Here is an 18,787-nt window from a genome sequence, read left to right as displayed (position 1 = left end):
ATCTGGTGTAGCTTCTGCTTACAAGGATTCCCCACTGGGTTTAAGCTCTTTTTGATAAGGTTCTTAAGCCAGACTTGCAGGCTCTTAACTCTGTCAGCATTTTCCAAGTAGGAAACGAGGAATTTCCTGATGCTATACCAGAAGAAAGTTTAGCAAGAGCTTGATGACTTCACATTTCATGGGAAATCACACAGAAGTGACTTTTGGGTTTTTTTTAAATCCTTGGTTATAGAAGATGTGTAGGTGCTAGATTGTTACTGATGTAAGCAGAGTTAACTGCCTGAAATATCTTGGCCCTGAAGATCTCGCTGAATCTTTTGAAATCTCTCAAGGCCTTTACCTCACTAAAACTCTTTGGAATTTAGGTTTAGGTACATTCATTGTTATGTTTAAAAATAAAAATCTCTTGTCAAATCTTAAAGAATATAGGCAATGAAAAGGGAATTTTCACCTAAACCAACCTCCATAAGGAGGTACAAGCATCAATAGATAGAAGTTAGGTTTACAGCTCTAATCTCCTGCTTTGATTCCCACTTGCTCTGAAGATGTGGCATTGAGCGAGCTGCCTGTGAGACCTTAATATAGCCATCACTTATATTAGTGATAATATAAAGTAGGCTTGCTTATGTAGCAGAATAAATGCTTTTAAAGTACTTAAGGTTTTTCAGTTGCTAAGTGCTTTATAAATGTTATTCACTTTAATTGTGCTTTATGTGTTACTTGCTATGATGCATTCCTGCAGGGCTACTTTACCTGCTTAAATGTGTTTTAAAGCAAACGAGAGAAATGTTACATAATGAAAATACGCCATAAAAATATCTGAAGTGCTATACTTGAATAAATCTTACTTGCTTTTAGGTATCATCTCAGTCCAGCTCTGGGGGCTAGACTTAGAGAAAGACTATGATAATGGTAAAGTGCTGCAAATATCCAGAGCTACGCAGATATGAAGATCCAGGACCCCAGCTGCTTATACTTTCATATCTTCAGAAGGTGAGTAGAGGTGGCTTCCCTCTGGTTTGCATTCCAGCTTAATATTTTTAAGTGCTTGGATTTTAGATGTGGTAGGCCTAGATGATAGAGCAGTGTCAGAGAACCTCTTGACCCAAGCATGTAAAGCTTGAATTCCTGATCCAATTTGATGTGTCTTAAAGATCCATACGGGAGTGGGTTACTGTCTCTCACAAGGGCACTTTTACTATAGAATAACTGAGGGTTAGCTGCTGTTTGCTGGCTGTATTTTTGGACAGGGCTTGTGCAACCTGATCTATGTTGGCCTGGCTCTGAGTGGGGGTTGGAGCTGAAGTTATTCTGTCAGTAGCTGAGAAGCTTGAAGTTGATTCTTGACAAAGTGTAGTCAGTGATGTGCAAACAGGTTAAATGCAGATATGTGTGTACAAATGGTAGAAGGTGCAGAATTTAATGTGGTAAAACATCTGTGCAACCTGGACTAGATATGAGCTTGGCCCTATGTATTTTTAAGACTTGACTTCTGTTTACAGCTGAAGAGACCAGCTCTCTAATGGGCCTTGGTACACTCCAGAAGCAAACATGTTTCAGACAATCGTAGCACTGAAGGTAGCTTGTGGAATTTATTTGGAGATTGGTGTCATATTTTTACTTTTGCATTAAAGAAATGATCAGCTGTTGCACATCAGGACTCCAGTTTTTAGAGGATGTGTTTGCAGACAGTTCAGCAAATGGCTGGGGAGGGGGTGTGTTTATTTTTTTAAAGCCTGAAGCTGGTTTAGATTTGAATGGATGCTGACCTGTAGTATAAATAGTCACAGAAACTGCTGTATGGAGAACTGTGGCCATGTAACATGCATTGAGCTGAAGGTCTTGCAGAACACAACTATGTGTAGAGGGACAGGGGTGTTTCAGTAAACTTTAACAGAATGCATGCACTTGCTCTTTCCCTGGGGCTCTGGCATGCAGACATCTGAGTGGAGCCTGTGTTCTCTGGCATCAGGAGCAAGGTCAATCCAGTTTGGCCTACATCTTTTTTTTTATTATTATTATTATTGTAATGGAAAAAAAGATCCAGTCTGAGTTTTGCTGAAAGCTGTTGTTTTTCACTTGGTTACAGCTGAATATAGCCACACTTCCTGGTTCCCTCCCTCCTTCCCCTGGGTCTCATAGTATAATCTAATTATTAAATAGCTGCAATAAAAGTACATTTTGCCCTGGCAGGACTAAAGCCTATTGATAGGTCAGATATTTTTATGCCATCCTCGTCCTGTTCCTGCCAAAATGGGTTATTTTTTGGGCTCTCTTGTCTGCTTTTGGAGTTGTGATCTGCTCCTTTAATACATTCCTTCCAGTCTAGGCAGTGCTCTCCAACTGCCTGGCAGTGATGTTAGTGCCTTGCTTCCTACTCAATCAAGTCCTCTGCATGCTTCCTTAAAGGAAAACTCTGTTCATGTTGTTCAGCCCAATTACACAAACTTTCACAGGTGTAAGAAACATCTGTCACCAAAGATGATACTGATGTGGGAAGCAAAGGCGAAACTTCATCCTGTTTGGTGTTTCTCAGCCCATTTTGTGGGCAGTTCCTTTTTATAAAACTTACTCTGGGCAACTAGCCACAGACTTTGTAGCTCTGTTTCCAGTTGACATGAATATCTTGATTGTAAGAACTATGGGGATATTAAGAACAGGTTATATGTGAGTATAGTAAGGGCAGAGCAAGTAAGGACAAATTCTGTTAATTAAAGAGTGGTCCCTAATAACTATATTCTGTGCCTCAGGTAGTTGCCTGCAGTAGTGGAGGTAGAGGGATTGTTTAGAATGTGCCTACTGCTTAGATCCAAAGTGAAAATAGGAGGCAGGTAACAGAAACCAAATGTCACCCCAGACTAAAGAGTGGTATATACTTGGAGGCTTAGCCAAAGGTCAAGAAAATAAGCAGCCTTGAGACGAGGAGTAAGAGAATTGTAGTAAGACAAGGTGGAAGTAAGAACCAGAGCTACGCAAAAGGATTTTGAGAACAAGAGGCCGCCAGTTTGGTACATTGAGCACCACCATAGCTGGGATAGTCTGATTTACTCTGATATCAAATATGCATCAATTCGGCTGCTTCTCTGTTTCGGCAGGTTTATCTTTCTCTTAGTTTCCTAGGAGACTGATTAGCTCTGTGCTTTAACACTGAAGGAGCCAAAGAAACACCAAGCAGAGTGCAAATTGGCAATACTGAATGGAGGGAGAATGGGAGGATGTATCTGGAAGAAGCATATCACAAGATGGGAACAGCAGCTTTTATACCAGTTTGTATTATGTGATACGATCACTGTCCATTACACTTCTAATTAGGAAAGAAAAAACAAGCATTGTCTTGGAGAAATTTGTCAAATAAGTAAAGATCGGGGTGAGCAATGTTATTGCTTTCTGGGGGCTTGTATCCTGTTAGAAGTGTGCTGCTGCAAAATGGCTGTTCCTAGCACAAGGTTTATGTGCCAGCTGGAACTGCTGATTTCCTTTGAAACTCCTGTTTTTGTAATTATTCATGGCAAAAAAAAAAAGTTTCTTCCCATATGAACTTCTGGCTTGCTGAGCTCTGGGGTGAGCCAAGTAGGTTATTTTCTTCGGTGTCTGCATTTTTTCCTAATTACATTGTGCCAGTTGTTGCCACACAAGTTTTATTTACCTGTGCTTCCAAACTGGTAAGTTCCATGTTCTGGAAAAGTTCAGCAGCACTTCCTAGGGAATTTGTCTTGGGACTGCTTTGTATCTATGAGGGAGTAATATTTTTGTGCCAAATACAGCCCTTGATGTAAACTTTTTTTTTATATTCTAACACTTTCTAATCTAATTTGGTTTCAGGAAGTGAAAAGGTAGTGCTGTGTGTCTGAGCTGCCATGCTTTACCAGGCAGTAGCTGATGGGTGAACTAGAGCTTTATTTGCTGACAATCTTCTGTGCAAACTGAGAAACCATGGGTTTGCCTATCCTAAAAACATAAACTTTCCTCTAACAGTCTCCTAAGCAAACTGGCATTCCTTAATGGTGAACATTTCATGTCTAATGCAGCCCATGTTATTCTGGGAAATCTTTACTAAGTCTCTGATGTTGGCTGAATCCATGTGGTTGGGCATGAGAGGAGAAACAAGATAATCTCTTAGGATAAGTGGGATCTACCAGCTTAGATCACAAGTCCTGGTGTCCCCTAGATGTGTTGTCCTGCTGCAGACAACCTTTGTGTGTCACTTTGAACAGTCAAATGCCAGCTGCCGCACAGATGGCACAAAACAGGGGGTTGCCCTGCACGTCATCAGCACTGGTGGAGATAGAAAAGAAAATTGGAAGTCACATACCCAAACTTCTGCAAGTGTATGATGAAAGGATCCTAAAAAAGAGTAAACTTCATCCCTGCTGTGTCTCTTTTCCAGCAGGAGAAGCTGCAGGGTCACAGGAGTGGGATGATGAGATGGCTCTTGTAGTGGGTAGAAGCAACCCGAGCAGCAGTGGAGGATGTTGCAGCAGCAGGTATGAGACATGCTTTATTACAGCTGTAGTTTTGAGTCCCTTGTCTGTTTTAAATTGATTGCTGGTACTTGACTGACTGGCTCTCCTTGGTGTCCTTGTATTCATTTAGATGCTCTATTACAGTGTTGGCAGTGCTGGACATCAGTGATTACTTTTAAGTGCACTCTTTCTGGTATATTGATGATTCATACTATTAGGAGAGGCTTCCTGCCTTTCCATGACTTAGTGAAAACGATCTATTTCATAATGTCTCCTTACTCTTAGCAGGGTTTGTGCTCTGTTCCCAAAACTCCCACTGTTTTCACTGTGAGCATGACCAGACTGTGAAATAGCTTGGCTCGTCTGGTGAATAATCTGTTAGTCTCTTTTAATAAACTGCAGTTTTATTTATCTTGCTGCTCTTTAGAGCTTTTAATCTCAAAACATTTGAGTGCAGAAACTGTCCAGTAGTGAAATGCAGACATCTCTCTTGGGGATAGAGTGGGAGGCAGACAGGCAGGCATTTTACTCCACAGTTTAGAGTGAGAGGAATTTTGTTCAAGGACAATGAGGTAAAGCTTAGCTTGTATGCTGAATGACCCTTTGATCTTCCACGTTCATGCTCAGCTGATCAGGACTTTAAATCTAAGCTCTGTCTCCCTCCTACCCATAGCAAACAGCTAGAAATATCACCTCATTTAGGATTTGAGCACTGGACCAGAATGACAGGACTGCAGTGGCAACTGCTCAGCTTTATACGTTTCCTATTTGCCTGTCACTTCCTCAAGGGGCACCGACATAAAGCTAAAGAATGGTGGGTAGCAGTTCTGGGATGTGGAGTAAGGTGTACTCCGAGGGTGTGCAGAGGGGAAGGGAAGGCCAGGTCTGTTACACAGAAATGCTGTCCTACGTGCCTGTAAATACTGAGGAACTGGACAGTGCTGTAGTGTTAAAAGGTGACTTTCTGGAACATACTGAATAGGTCAGTGCATAGCCATGAGATGCATTTGATAATTCTGAAGCGTTGTGGTGTTTGCTAATCGTGATGAAGTGACTGGCTTTTGGAGACTCTGAAAACTGAGACTAGTGAGCTGGTGGTGTGGTAGGTCAGCACTCCTGTGCAAGGGGAGAAGTCTGCAGAAACTGCTGTGGCAGAAGCAATGGAAACGAGCAGGCGGAGTACGATAAGAAGCTGGATCCTTGACCTGCAGCCCTTGAGCAGTTGTAAAAGATTGTGTTACTTCTACTACTATGCAGCACATCATTAGGAACCTTAATTACGGGGAGATGACTGCATTGCGTAGGCTAGAGTGTAGCCTGCAGGAATGTAGGAGCTTTAATTTTACGCTTACTCTGTCATGTGTGTCTTAGTTGGGGAAAGATACAGAAAGGCCTGTTCTTGTTGCAAATAAACTTGGCTGGCTGATAATGTGCAACTCCTCTGAGCTAGAATAGCTGTAGCCCATTTGATAGGTAACAGCTGGTGCTTCTTGCCTCTTCCTACATATTAAAGCAAAATGTGGGGTTTTAAACCTTGAGGAAGTGTTTGAAAGCAAAACTTGGACTTGAGACAGAGTGGTGCTTAGCTTAGTGGTGCTGAATGCTTCATTATTTTTTTTTTAATATTCCTTGCTGTATTTATAGCATGAGATATGGTGAGAACAATCAGTGGCACAGCTGTGTGACCTCCTTTAGGCTAAGACAAACAGTACAGAGAAGTGAATATTTTTAGTTTGTTCCAGCTGTGGGTATTGGGTTCAAATTGCAGTGCCTTAAAAAGACAGTGTGTCAGAGAAACTGAAAGGTGAATTTAAATTTCTAGGTTGGAAGGACTGACTCTAAAGCGTTCCTAAAAAAAGTTGAGCTACCATTCTGTCAGTGAAAAAAATAATATGGTCAAAACCCCTCTGTTTGGCATTCATAACTCTTTCACGGCAGTTTTATGTTCTTTTGAACACCTGTACTTTGGTTGTTCCCTCTCCATTTCTTTTTCTTACATTTAATTTCCTGTTTCTCTGCTAATAGCTACTATGGACCTTGGGAAGGAAATATTCTCAGGAAGAGTGTCTTTGGCTTGAAGAAATGTCTGTATACAGAGTAGCAGCAGGATTTCAAACATCAGCTAGGTATGGTTTTACCTTGTTGCTGCAGAGCTGAGGTAGGAACTGTTAGGAGAACAGATACTTGAGGACCCTCACTTAGTTTAAAACTTAATTTTAGGTTGTAAGATTAAGTGAACAGAGAAATACTTGAACTGTGTTCTGTTAACTCTGAGAAAAGCCCCCTAACGCTACTGCTGCTCTGGAATGTTCCCCTACCCTTAGGACAGTCCTGAGCAGAGCTCACAGTGTGACTGGGTTTCCGCCTTATCAGAGATCAAGCAGCACTCCTTGCTAGAAGAGATAGGGATGATTAGTTGTTTGGGTGGCATTTTGTTTGTTTACGAAGATCTAATAACCAAAGCTGTGGTTTCTTTCTCATCTTTGCTGCCATCAGGAGGTACGTTCTGTCTTTTCCTTGTGGTATTGCAATACCCGCCACTTCTCCCCCTGCCATGGGGTTCTTCTAGAAGCGAGATGGCGGCACTGTCTAGTTTCCCATCTGTTGCCTGATTACATGCAAATAGAAACAGCCGGCCTTGTGAGCAGAGAGATACAGGAAGAAGATGGGGAGTGCTGTGCTGCTGCGATAGCCGCTGGGGGAGACCAACTGTCAGCTGCTGCCACAACCTCTCCTCTCCAGAGAGGTTGGCACGAAGCCCAGGCCACTCTGCCACCTCATGCTTGTCCCCCTGTCGTTATCTGGCCATGCCACAGCTTCCCAGGCTCCTGGGTTAGATAGATCAGCCCCACCCTTCACTTGGACAGACGCTTCCTTTCCTTAAACCCACATAACTGCGTCTGTCTGGAGGCAGAATATGAGCCTGGACCCATAGCAGGTGAATTCTGCTTGTAGGTTTAGTAGGGTTATAGTGAGTGAAAAGGGTGAAATGTAACAACCTTTATTTGAGGACTAGTTCAGACTAAAAATGTGTTTTATGGAGCGAGACCAAGGGGGGGTGGGGGTGGGGAAAAGCTTGTGTTGTGATGTCTTTTTAAGAAATCAAACAACGTGATATAGTTATAATGTTTTAAATGGAAGTTGTGATCAGAAATGATCCTGGAGGAAGAGAAGGTGAGGGGATGGTGAGTGGTGGGTGCTGAGGGCCCTGGGCGGGTGGAAGGATCTTTTCCTCTGCACCTGCCAGGTGTGAGGCTGCAGGGACAAATAGAGGTGAGGCACCTTGGAGGAACCTCATCTTGGAAAAGGCTGTGCGAGCAGATTCCCAAATGTTTAGCACTGGGGAAAAAGTCTATCTTGAGTACTTACAGCTTCAACTTTGCCTCCTGCAACATCCTTTGGCAGCCCAAATCCTGAGCATTCAGTTTATCCCTCTCCAGAGCTCTGAGTTTGTCATTCCTGAGGCCGTATTCCCCAGCCACCTTCTTTCTGGGCCCAGAAATAGGTCGATGTTCTCAGGTTTTTATCCCTCTCCTTTAAGTAGCACTTGATTCCCGCAGGTGACATGAGATGGCAGATAGTGGGAGGAACAGAAGTTTTCTGGAAATGTGAGCTCAGCAAAGCTGACTCAAGTCAAAGGCACGTGGTGGTGGGGACAGGGACACCAAGACAAGGAACCAAAGGAGAAGGGTCCTCATGCAGCTGCGGCTGGAGCTGCAGTTCACAAGGGTCAGGCCCTGCGAGCGGGCTGGGACGTGAGTCACGTCCTTGGTACAAAAGTCAAAACGTGCAGAGCGAGGCCGTGGGCCTGATCCTGCCCCACCTCCCCCAGGGGGTCTTCCATGACACACACCCCCCCCCATCTGCCAGCCCATCCCCTGACAGAGCCACCTGTGCTGTGTGACCAGATTTCTCATTTTTCCAGAGGTTTGTTGTTTTGTTTTTTTTTTTAACTCTTAATTCAGCATGGGAGGGGTTGCAGTGAATGATCTGGAATTTCAGCTGTCTGAGGGCTACACAAAATTGGAAGTTTGCTCTGTGGTAACACTTGTGTTAGAGTTTTCCACAACAGGTTTTTCTAGTTAAAAGGCAAACAACGACTGTGATGTTCACTTTGCTTAGAGCAGAGCTTGGGTAAAATGGGGCAAAACCCAGCTAAAAGGTGGTAAAAGCTTTTAAAGCTTTATTTAAAAGCTTATAAAATGGGATAAAACGACTAAAAGCTGGTAAAAGCCTCAGACAGCAGGAGGGGGGTGTGGGTTGGAACCTGCGCTATGATCTTGACTATTTTTAAGTTTTTCTGACTTTTTCTGCCTTTCTCCTTCTTGCGTGTAGCGTAACCCCCGCTGCGAGGGGGGGAACGGACGGGGGACGACACCCGGCTCGCCGCCTCCCCGGGGGTTGCAGAGGGTTGTTCCCTCCCGCTGCCGCCGTGCCCTGGGGACGAGACGAGTCGGAGCAGGAGGGGGCGGGCGGCGGCTGCTCCGGGGCGGCCCCGTTCCGTCCCGTCCCCCCCCCGGCCCGTTCTCCCTCCCAAGGTGAAAGAGAAACCGGCCCCGCCCCCACGCCCCGGCGCCGTCACCGCCGGCCGCAGAACACAAACACTGCCGGGCGGCTCTGATTAGTCTACGCGGGGAAGGGGCGGGGCCTCAGAGGAGGTTTGCGATTGGTGGCCCGCAGTACAGTGGGCGTGACGCGGCTGTCCCCTATTGCGATTGGTTCTGCCGCCGCAACGGGGCGGGAAAGGGGGCGTGGCTAGAGACTTTCTTTTCTCTCTGATTGGCTATGGCACGAGGGGTGACGCCTTTTAAGCGTGGCCGCATTTCTGATTGGCTACCCTGACAGGGCGTGCGGGGGCGGAGCTCGACGAGAGCTCTCATTGGCTGTCGTTGGGGAGGGCGGGGCCGTTGGCTGCGGACACCCAATGATCGCCGGGCTCCTCCAGCCGGCACCGCCCCCGCAGCGCTGATAAGCGGCGTTGGCGGCGTGGGGGGGTCAGTGCGGCGGGTGGCGCGGGCCGGGCATGGCGGGGGCCGGCGGCGCGTCCTGCTGCCGCGGCGGGGCGGGGGGGCTCCAGCCGCTCCGCGCCACCGTCCCCTTCCAGCTCCAGCAGCGCCGCGGAGACGGGGGCCGGGCAGGTAACGGTGGGAGGAGACGGACACCCCTCCCAGTGGCAACCCGCGTGTTCCCTGCGCCCGGGGGCGGCGGACAGGCCCGAGGTGGGCTTCTGAATCGGTCCCAAGAGCCGCTCCGCCGCTTCCCAGCGACCCCTCCCGGGGTGGGGAAGGAAGGCGCGGGGGGGCCGGTCCTGGTGGGGACCGCTCCGTGATGTGTCCCCGCCGGGGAGCGCCTCTTCGTCCCGGGCTCGGCCCCTGCAGCGGGGGTTCCCGCGGAGGCCGTACGGGATTAGCGAAAACTACCGTGTGCTCGGGAGGCTGCCCCGAACGGGTGCGGCGTGGGTGGAGGTGAAAGAGAAGTGAGAGAACCCAGGGCAGAAGCGAGGGGAAAACAAAACGGGGTGGGGGTGGAGGCGGCGGGGGGGGGGCACGACACTAAAGGCAACGAGCAAAGGAAAACTTCAAACTGCGGGACGCGGCCTGGAAAGAGCCGAGGCATTTAAAAATGCTGCCCGTGGGCTGTGATCACACACGCGAGGGGTGAGCTTTGATCTCCGGCCCCGTGGGGTCAACAGCTCAGCCTCCTGTGCTGGCCTCCTTGCAGGCGGGACGTGTCACTGCTTGCGGGCTCCCGTGACAATGAGTTGCCTATTTGGATGTGGTTTCACAAAAGAACTGAACCCTGTGTTTTATGCAGTTGATCTGGCTTGATAAAGAAGCAATAATTTGATTTGCGCTAATGGCAATTTGTCCCTAATTACATTACTGAGATTTTTTTCTGACCACTTCAGGAATGCTTATTTAAATATAACTTTTTGGTGACCTAATAATAGTCTTTGGCTTTTCTTTATGTATTACTTTTGGCTGTTCGTGGGACTGCTTTTGGATGTTGGGTGCCTTGCTTGGCTGTTCGTTATCTCAAGTATTAAAATAGCAACGAAACACTTTTTGGATTAAATGTAAGATTAAACAGACTTCTGGAACAGAGAGAAATATTTGTCAAGCTTTGGGCCAGTTGATCTTGGTGGCATCTGTTCCGAGTGCTGGTCTCTTGTTTAATGCAGTGGCCACTTAATCTGCTTTGCAGAGGACAGTGCTGCAGCCCATCCTACAATGAGAATTAATGACCCTTCCTGAAGTGTCCTGCGTTTCACTAGTTGAGACTTAAAGTCATTCCTGCCACTGGCAGCGTTGGTATTGATCAGAGAAGCTATTAAAAAGCTTTTTGCTCAATTTACACTTGAAACAAGTTAATTAAATTCTTTTTGAGTGCTAGGCTCTCCTTACCTCTCAGCAGTATGCTGAAATCGAGGTGAAGTTGCTGTTAATAGGGCAATTACTCAGTAGCTTCAGATGTTACAAAGAAAATAAAGCAAATCTCAAAGAAAGGAGAGCCAGGCTGCCTGTGATCTCTTGGTTGTGTTGGAGCTCTGTGCTGTACCTACTCCAAAGCGTGGTGAATACCAGGCGGCTTTCTGAGGGCAAAACGGCTGGTGCTCCTCTGACATGAACCAGAATTGCTGGTCTTCATTTCTTCCTGGCTCTGTGCCTCGCTGTTCAGGCTCTAGGAGCTTGAATTTTTCCTCTTGATCATAGTAATTTCATCTACAGTTTTGGAAGTGTTGAAATTTCCATTGCTCTCTGCCTCATCACTCTTCGTAAGCTTCAATTTGCTCCCTGCATGTGTGGGAGCTGTAGCAGTAAACTGGCAGGGTTTAACCGAAAACTGGTATCCTGGTGATTCATAATCTAACACTTTTGCTCCTACCTTTTGGGAGCTCAGCATGGAAATCCATTGCTTTATCACATCTTTCCCCGTTTGACTCTGCTGACTTTCTGAATTGCTCTCAGGCTGCACCGTGGCTGGGGATCTCTGGGGGTCTGGCTTGGGGGTTTAGAAGAAGAGGTGCGGGGTGATCCGGGGTCTGATCCTGCAGCTGCTCTGATAATAGAGGATCCCATTGAGATGAGGAGCAGCTGCTGAGTCTCTCAAAGGGCTTCTGTTAAAAGGAAGAGCTAGAGCTGGGGGATGCCAGGAAGGAGGCCTAAGAATATTTTAAAAGGACTTGACTTGCTGTTTAGAAACCCAAGATGTTAGGGCTTTAGTGATGAATCTGATATGTGTCACTGGGGTCAATTTTAATTTTTTTTTTATTCCTTATCTCTTCAGTGATGTGGCTTTTGGTAATGAAGCAGGTAGTGTGTTAGTGTTTGATCCTCTTTAGGTGCAGGCCAGACCCATCCCTGTGGCATCTGTTTGTGCCAGGGTAGGTGGCTTGGAGGCGGCTGCTGGGGTAGAGCTCCGCAGGTGCTGTAGCGCTGGCAAGGTTACACGTTCTCTGGGGTGGGATGAGCTTTGTGGAGAACTTTGAAGTTTAAATCGGTTAACGGCAATGCTTGTGCTGTTTGTGGCCTCAGTTGTTTCCTCCAAAGCCCTCACAGAAGCAAGTGCTGGTTGGAGAGTTTCCGTGCTTGCATCCAGACTTCAGCCTCTGTGAGACCCACGCCTTCGCACTTGTGAATCCACTGCCTGGGTATAACCCCGTTCCTCATCGAGCTTCACAGGTCTGAAACCTGATTTTCTCAAGCAAGACACAGAGAAGTCTTTATTATTCTTTTTTTTTCAGTATGACAGTAGAAAAAAAATAGGATTATTCAAATTGCAAGTCAGATTTTAATTTGTGGACCCATTGGTGAACATAGCATTTTGGGAACACTTGGGGACAAGACTTAGTCATCTAAACTGGTTACAGAGAGGGAGAAGATGAAACATGATGGAAAAGCAAACTCATGTCATATGTTACTGGTTGAGCAGACTCCTTCAGTGCATCCCTTACTAAATGTGTAGGGGAGTAAGATGGGATGAAGAGCTGCACCGGGAGCCTACCAACTGCTTTTCTGTATAGTGTTGGATTAGATTTCTTGGGAGGGGAAAGGAAAACTGCCTGTGTACCTTCTGAATACCAGTGACAGCGTGGCATACGAGAGGAACAACAGTGGGGTGCCAGGTCTTCACCTCTAAACCTGTAGGATTGATTTGGGGGTTTCATGAATGGCTTTGACAAGACTTGTGTCTTGCACTTAACGTATTTCACGTTAATCCTTCAGGAAACCAGAGCTTTACTCATAGTCTCTCTTCACCAGAATTCGGAGAAATTCACCAGTTTTCCCACCACCACCCCTACAACCCCAGAATTATGTGGTGCCTTTTAGCTTTTCAGGAAGTTACTGTTGGCTGAGCTGACTCATCTGGATGGGATTTTGTTGCTTGCCTGCTGAACTTGCCTGTTTTTGAGATGTCCAGTTGTTTTTGCTGTGTGGATCCTGCTAGAGACACTAAGTGAGCAGACTGCCAAATATCTTTATTTGGTATCTGAATTAAACCCGTGCCTGGTGTATATTATAGAGGCAAACGAGTGGGACACTATTCATAGGCAATACTGTCTGAGTGTATGTTTAGCAAAATGAAAATGTTTCTTAGGAATAAAAATGTATGCTTACCACTTGAAAGTAGTGCTGCGGGATTGCTGCCTACATAGTAGTGATACAACAGAGCTGTTAAACATCTTTCTCTGCTTCTTTCCTTTGCTGCAGGCATTGAGGATGAGTGTGGGGGTCTCCTCCCCCTCCCTCCATCTTACTAGTTGAATATCTTAAGTGCTTCAGGCCTTGCTGTGTTTGCTTTAGCAGTTGGTATCTGATGGGGTTTTGTGTCCTGAGGGATGGGTATAAAGGCTTTTGTAACCAAAATAGTGGTCCAGATGTTTGTGGTGTCTGCTCTTGAGTTTTCTTTTATGCTGTTTAATACCTGTAGTTTTTCAGGGAGTGCTTAAGCAAATGAACATGGGACACACAGGTTCATAACGTTTCTATCCTGCACCCAGCTTGAAAGGGAAAAAAAGTCCATCTTAGAGAAGGGGTATCTCAGTAGAAGGAGCAGCTCTTTTGGTATTAATCCTCTGAAAGAGAAAGAAGAACCCTCAAGTGGGGATGCAGAACACTGTCATGGGAAAACTGCTGCTGCACCGTGCAAACAGCTGCTTGGACAAGCTTTGCATTTTCAAATTTTGGGATTCATCACTATGGAGTAATTCTGCCTTTGCCGTTAGGGTTTTGCTGTGGGTAAGCAGGCTGATAGAATTAAAGGGTTAAGCACAGGTAGGGAGCTGTAAGGGGGAAAAATAGTCATGTAGGGACTGGTTGAGGGATGGGAAAATCTTGAAGATGTCCTGCTGTTGCCCTAGCCAGGAAGAATCCTGCCTCTGTCCTATGGAATCAAATCAGGCTTTGTGCAAAACACAGCTGAATACAATATGTGGCTCAGGTTTGGAGGCAAAGCATTGCAGGTGGCTTTGTTTAATGTAGAACGAGTTTCTCACACAGTAATTGGAGCCCATTCATGGTATTGCAGTCCTCAGCTGATACAGATCATACCTTCAATCTAAACTTGCTGCTCCCAGTTTGTTAGCCTCTGGATACGGGTGTGGGAAAGGGGAAACAAAGGACACATCTATAACTAATCTTGACTTGTGTTGACATTCTGTGGGTGAAACAAGTTTTTCCCTGCTTTAAAATGCTGGAGATGACATTTAAAAACAAATTTGCAGGGGGAAGGAATGAGACTGTGCAGTCAGTTTGATCTGTCCTCTCTATAGCAGAATGCTCCAGAGGAACTAGGAAGCTCTCAGGTCATTTCCCCTGGATGGATTTTTATTTGTTAATCTTTCAGCTGGGGCTTATCTAACACAATGGCATGGACCACAGCAAAGTTTCCAACATTTGTTGGGTAAGTAGAGAACTGACAGAACCTGGGCACCTATTTGTGCAGAGAAGCAGCAGTTCTGTTCCAGGTGTGGTAAACGTTTTACTGTCTGTGTGGTGCAAAAGGGAAAAAAAAAAAAAGTACTTGGCCTAACCTTGTGAGAGAAATAGTGTTGAGCACCAAAGTGCAGCGAGTTCTCTTTATGCAAAGCTGGGATGTTGAAATACAGCATAAATGGCAGCGTTGACTACACCGAGCTGAACTGGGCACTTCCCTCGTGGCTCCTGCTGGTTAAAATGACAATACTGATTTAGTGGGATTCACAGCTGTAGAAGAAAGATCTCCACGGAAGACCAGTAGTGTTGAGCCTGTAAAAAAATAATCTTTCTTGGAGTTGATATTAAACAGGTCTTTTTGCATTAGGCTTGTGGTGCTGCCATTCAAACCCCCTGATAATGCAGGGTTGACTGTAAAGGAAATGAGGGAAATTTCAAAGAAGGTTGTGTGGTTAGCCCATTCTTTGAAAATAATGGGAGATAATTGTTTCCATGCTTGCCTGGAACCTGCTGTATGACTCTGGGCAAGCTGCTTCTCCTCCCCGTGCCTCAGTTTCTCATCGTTTGTGTGCCATCCTTTCAGGCTGGAAGCATTCAGGAACAGGAATTACAGTTCCTGGCATGCTTGAGCCTGAGGCTGCTCTGTGCAAGTGCTGCATAATGCTGCTGTGCTTACACTGTTTAGGCTGGCTGTAACACTGAGCTAATGCTAGCTTTGGTATCCTGCTTCCCAGTTAGAAAAGGCACTGGCAAGGTAATCAAAAGGTATATCATGATGTTGTGATTTATTATTTTTCTCCTTGCTGACAAGTTGTTTCAGTAGCTTCCTGTTGGGCCCTGCAGGCAGATGGCTTAACTGCAAGTAGCCATAAAGATGACTGAGTATGGGAGGAGGGCTTGTCAAAATGTTGATGTGATTTATGTAGTTATATGTATATAAAGGAGAGGAAACCTTCTTTTTCCTTGTTTTCCACCTTGTTTGTAACTGTAGAAATATCAAGGATGTCTTACTCTGTTTGCATTTTACTTTGTTTTATCTGTACTGGAAGATTTCCAAAGGCTTGAGAATCAAAGGTTTCTCATCTTGAGAGTGAGAGCCCTGCCTTTTGCAGTAATCTCGATTTCTAGATGCTTATCGGGAATTGACTTAAGTTAACAAAAAGGGGGGGAAAAAACCCCAAACCCATAGCTCTATTTTCATTGCATGAGTTTCACTGTTCTGATACGGGTGACTTGGATGATGCTGGTAGCTCCTTAGTCATCTGTATCCTCCAGAATCAGAGTGAACAAGTCCTAAAGATCTAATGTTTGAACAAGTTTTTGCTTGTTTCTAAGCCTCTTATTGTTCGTGACCTGCCCATCTGGTTTTTTTCCTAGTTCTTACTTAAATTTCAGAGTGTAAAGCCAGTCCAGAAGCACTCCTGGCCTGTATCAGTGGGTAAGAGATGGGCTTGTTGAAGATCCTGCCAAAGTGGTGCCTTGCATCAGGCTGGATCTAGGAAATGTGCACTTCAGCCAAAGACTTTGAGGATGTTGAAATTCTTCAGATTGTTTTATCATTTGAAAAACAAACTTCGCAGGAATTAAAGGTGAAGAGTTCAGCTCTTTCTCCATCAACTGGGTGTTCAGCTTTAGGCCTTGAGCTGTGTTGGAGGGAGTTGCTGTTTAAGTCGTGAGTCCAGGGGAAAAAAAAAAAGCTTGAACTGCTAGTGTCCCCTATTAATTTCCTTCAATGATATCTGCAGATGCTGCAGATCCTTTGGGCAGCTCTCTCCAGCTGTACTCTTAACGCAGCTTGTAACCAGGGGAGTGATTACAAAGCCTGGAATTTCTTCCCTTGTGTTCCCGGGCCAGTTGTGAAGCCCTCGGGGCCGATTCAGCAAAGCCTGCGGGGCAAGTCACTGCTGCCTTTTGGATCAGATGGGAATCCAGCTCCCCAACCTGGTGTAGGATCCTTTTTGCCTTTGGATTTTTGCTTTCCTGATGCCCCTCCTCCCTGCTGCATTGCTCTCTTCTGTGTCAGTGAAACAGAGAAAGGTTCTTGAGGGGTATCGTAGAGCCCTGTGCTCTGGGAACAGCAGGTACTTTTTTTTTTTGGGGTGTCTCGGGCTGTGTGCGTACAATTTGAGCAAGAGTCATGAGGGACAGCGTGGTTTAACCACAGCTTCTGCCTCTTCACCGGAAGGTGCAATGGATTTCAGTGCTCTGAGGGGTTTGCGTTTCTATATTAATGTTTACTGAAATGAGCAAAGAGCTATGAAATCCCATCCTGGCATGGGTGTGAATTTCCCTTCCGTTGTAAATCTTCTTTAAAGGCAAAGGGATTATAATTGTAAAATACTGAGAGATGTAGAGTACCTCCTTTGCAGAGACTTGAGGTGAGAAGTCTTGGTGCCAGAAGTTACTGCTGTGGAGACATTAACTCTCTTGTAGGAGCAGCTGAGGGTGGTGTGTGTCATTACCTTTTAATCTGCCTGTAAATTCCAGGTTCATTCTCCTCTTTGAAGCTCCTTCACATTCAAATTATTCTTTTTCTCTACCTGTACATATCAATTGCAACTGGTTGCCTTACTGCATTCTTGTTCCCTGTTGCATTGCTACGGAACATAACTGTCCTTTCTTTTGCTTTTGGGATAAAGTGAGATTTTTCTTTTCCTAGAAGAAGCAGACTGTGTCCAGCCTTCAGGTTTACTCTGCTGCTTGTCCTGTACGGGAGATTTTTCTCTACATCCCTGCTTGGCTTCATTTTCTAGTGAGGTTTTTGTGGAGACCCCTCCGATGGTGTGGATTTACAGCATCGCTTGTCTTATGGTACTTTGAGTAAGCATGTTCTGGCAGGCTTTTCTGGATCTCCTACTCTGTTTCTGGTAAAGCTTGAGATCTTCCCCCTTGTCTCCTCCACTTAAAAAGACCTGTCTGTAGATGTCTTTGTGGAGAGGATATTCTCTCCCGCTTCTATGAACTTTCATCCCAGCACCTCTCCTGCTTTTGAGCCTGTCTCCGTAGCTAGCTCTGACCATGCTGTGAATTCCTGTGAAATGCTTCTATTTTCTACCACGTTTTCAGATTTCTTTAGTGTACTAAGCACGAGATTTTAAATTTCATTAAGAACAAGTAATACTGCCTGTTCATCTCCTTTCAGGCTTTCTGGGATTCCCAAAGCAAAAGCATTTATTCCTTGCATAATCCTGCATTGCTTTCAGATTGTGTGATAGATTAAGGTCCTCTCTGGGAGTGCTTTTGCAGAAGCAGCACGCAGTAGCAGTGCTTTAGTGTGCCAGGAGGAAGTGCCTGGGCTGACTGCAATGGTTTCTTAAATCTTCACGTTTCTTCTGAATGCAGAGAGAGTGCAGTAAAGGCCCAATGCTAGGAAAAGGCAATTCTTTCCTTATAAAGATTTTTCGTCTTTGCTATGTTAAAGATGGGCACTGTTTAAAAAAATCACTGCTTCTGTTGCATTTCTTAAGTGCAGCGGTCAGGACACACAATTTCTTTTACCTGCTTCACCTGGGGAAAAAATAATGAAATAAAAACTGAGGATATATTTCTGAAGCTCGCTTGCTGCTGAGAATTTTTTATCTTGGTGACAACCTGTCAAGTAACTTGATTTCGCCATGCTGTAACTGCAGAGAAATTGAAATGAGATTTAGATGGATTATAATGTTGAAGCTTCAGTTTTGATCTTTATTTCACTAACACTTCTGCTGCTTGTCACTGCACTTGGAAATGCATGGTTAATGTGGGTTTGGTCCTCAGGAGATAAGTTTTCTGATCAAATACCATCTTGCAGAGTGAGGTTAGGTGAGGTATGATTCCCTGATGTGATTTGTGGATCACTATCCTTAACATCCTCTGGAAGTCCTGTGCATGTTTCTTGCCCAGTCCCATTTGAAGATGAGAAGAGAGAGGACACTGGGTTTCTTGCTGTCCACCAGCCTCACCTCCTGCTCTGTCAGACTGGAGCCAGCGAGCTTGGGGTGATGCTGTGGCCAACCCTACACCAAAACTGTTGGTGAGAGCTGTAACTCATTAAGTGGTGCAGTCCTTAAGGTGAACATAAGGTGCTCTTCTAGTGCTCTGGCATGGTGGGATAGCTAATTTCCTTTGTGCTGTAGCAGCTCCTGCCCTGGTAGCCACCACAGCAATGCCAACCTTGTGTCCATTCTGCTTGTGCCACCTGAACTGTGTCCAAGTAGCTGTTGTGCAAAAAAAAGTTTCATGTAGAGATTTCCCAGCTAGATTGTCTAGGAAGATGTTAAAGATCAAGGAAGCAGTGGTGGGGTATGGTAGGGGACACTGATACACATCCAGCAGCCTGGTTTGGTGTGAATATTTTGTCTGATGGAGATGTTTGTGCCACAGGGTCCTGCTGTGGTTTGACAGGCCCCT

At 45.5% G+C, this 18,787-nt stretch overlaps 1 protein-coding gene across 5 annotated transcripts in view; it reads left to right on the top strand.

Annotated features, from left to right (window-relative positions):
- The window catches only part of FAM117A (family with sequence similarity 117 member A), a 34,128-nt gene that overhangs the window by 2,646 nt on the left and 12,695 nt on the right, over positions 1-18,787 (top strand). Inside the window, exons 3-4 of one of the 5 annotated variants that reach the window (XM_074926621.1) lie at positions 859-993; positions 4,391-4,484. In XM_074926621.1, coding sequence (XP_074782722.1) covers positions 4,426-4,484 — 59 coding nt within the window. In that variant the 5' untranslated portion in view covers positions 859-993; positions 4,391-4,425. Of the gene's footprint in view, positions 1-858; positions 994-4,387; positions 4,485-9,486; positions 9,602-18,787 lie in introns of those variants that run through there. The other 4 variants (XM_074926620.1, XM_074926623.1, XM_074926622.1 and 1 more) reach the window with 4 other exon arrangements.

This window comes from Athene noctua, chromosome 25, assembly GCF_965140245.1.
Source record: "Athene noctua chromosome 25, bAthNoc1.hap1.1, whole genome shotgun sequence".
Lineage (NCBI taxonomy): Eukaryota > Metazoa > Chordata > Aves > Strigiformes > Strigidae > Athene > Athene noctua.
This window is presented reverse-complemented; position numbering and strand designations above follow the sequence as displayed.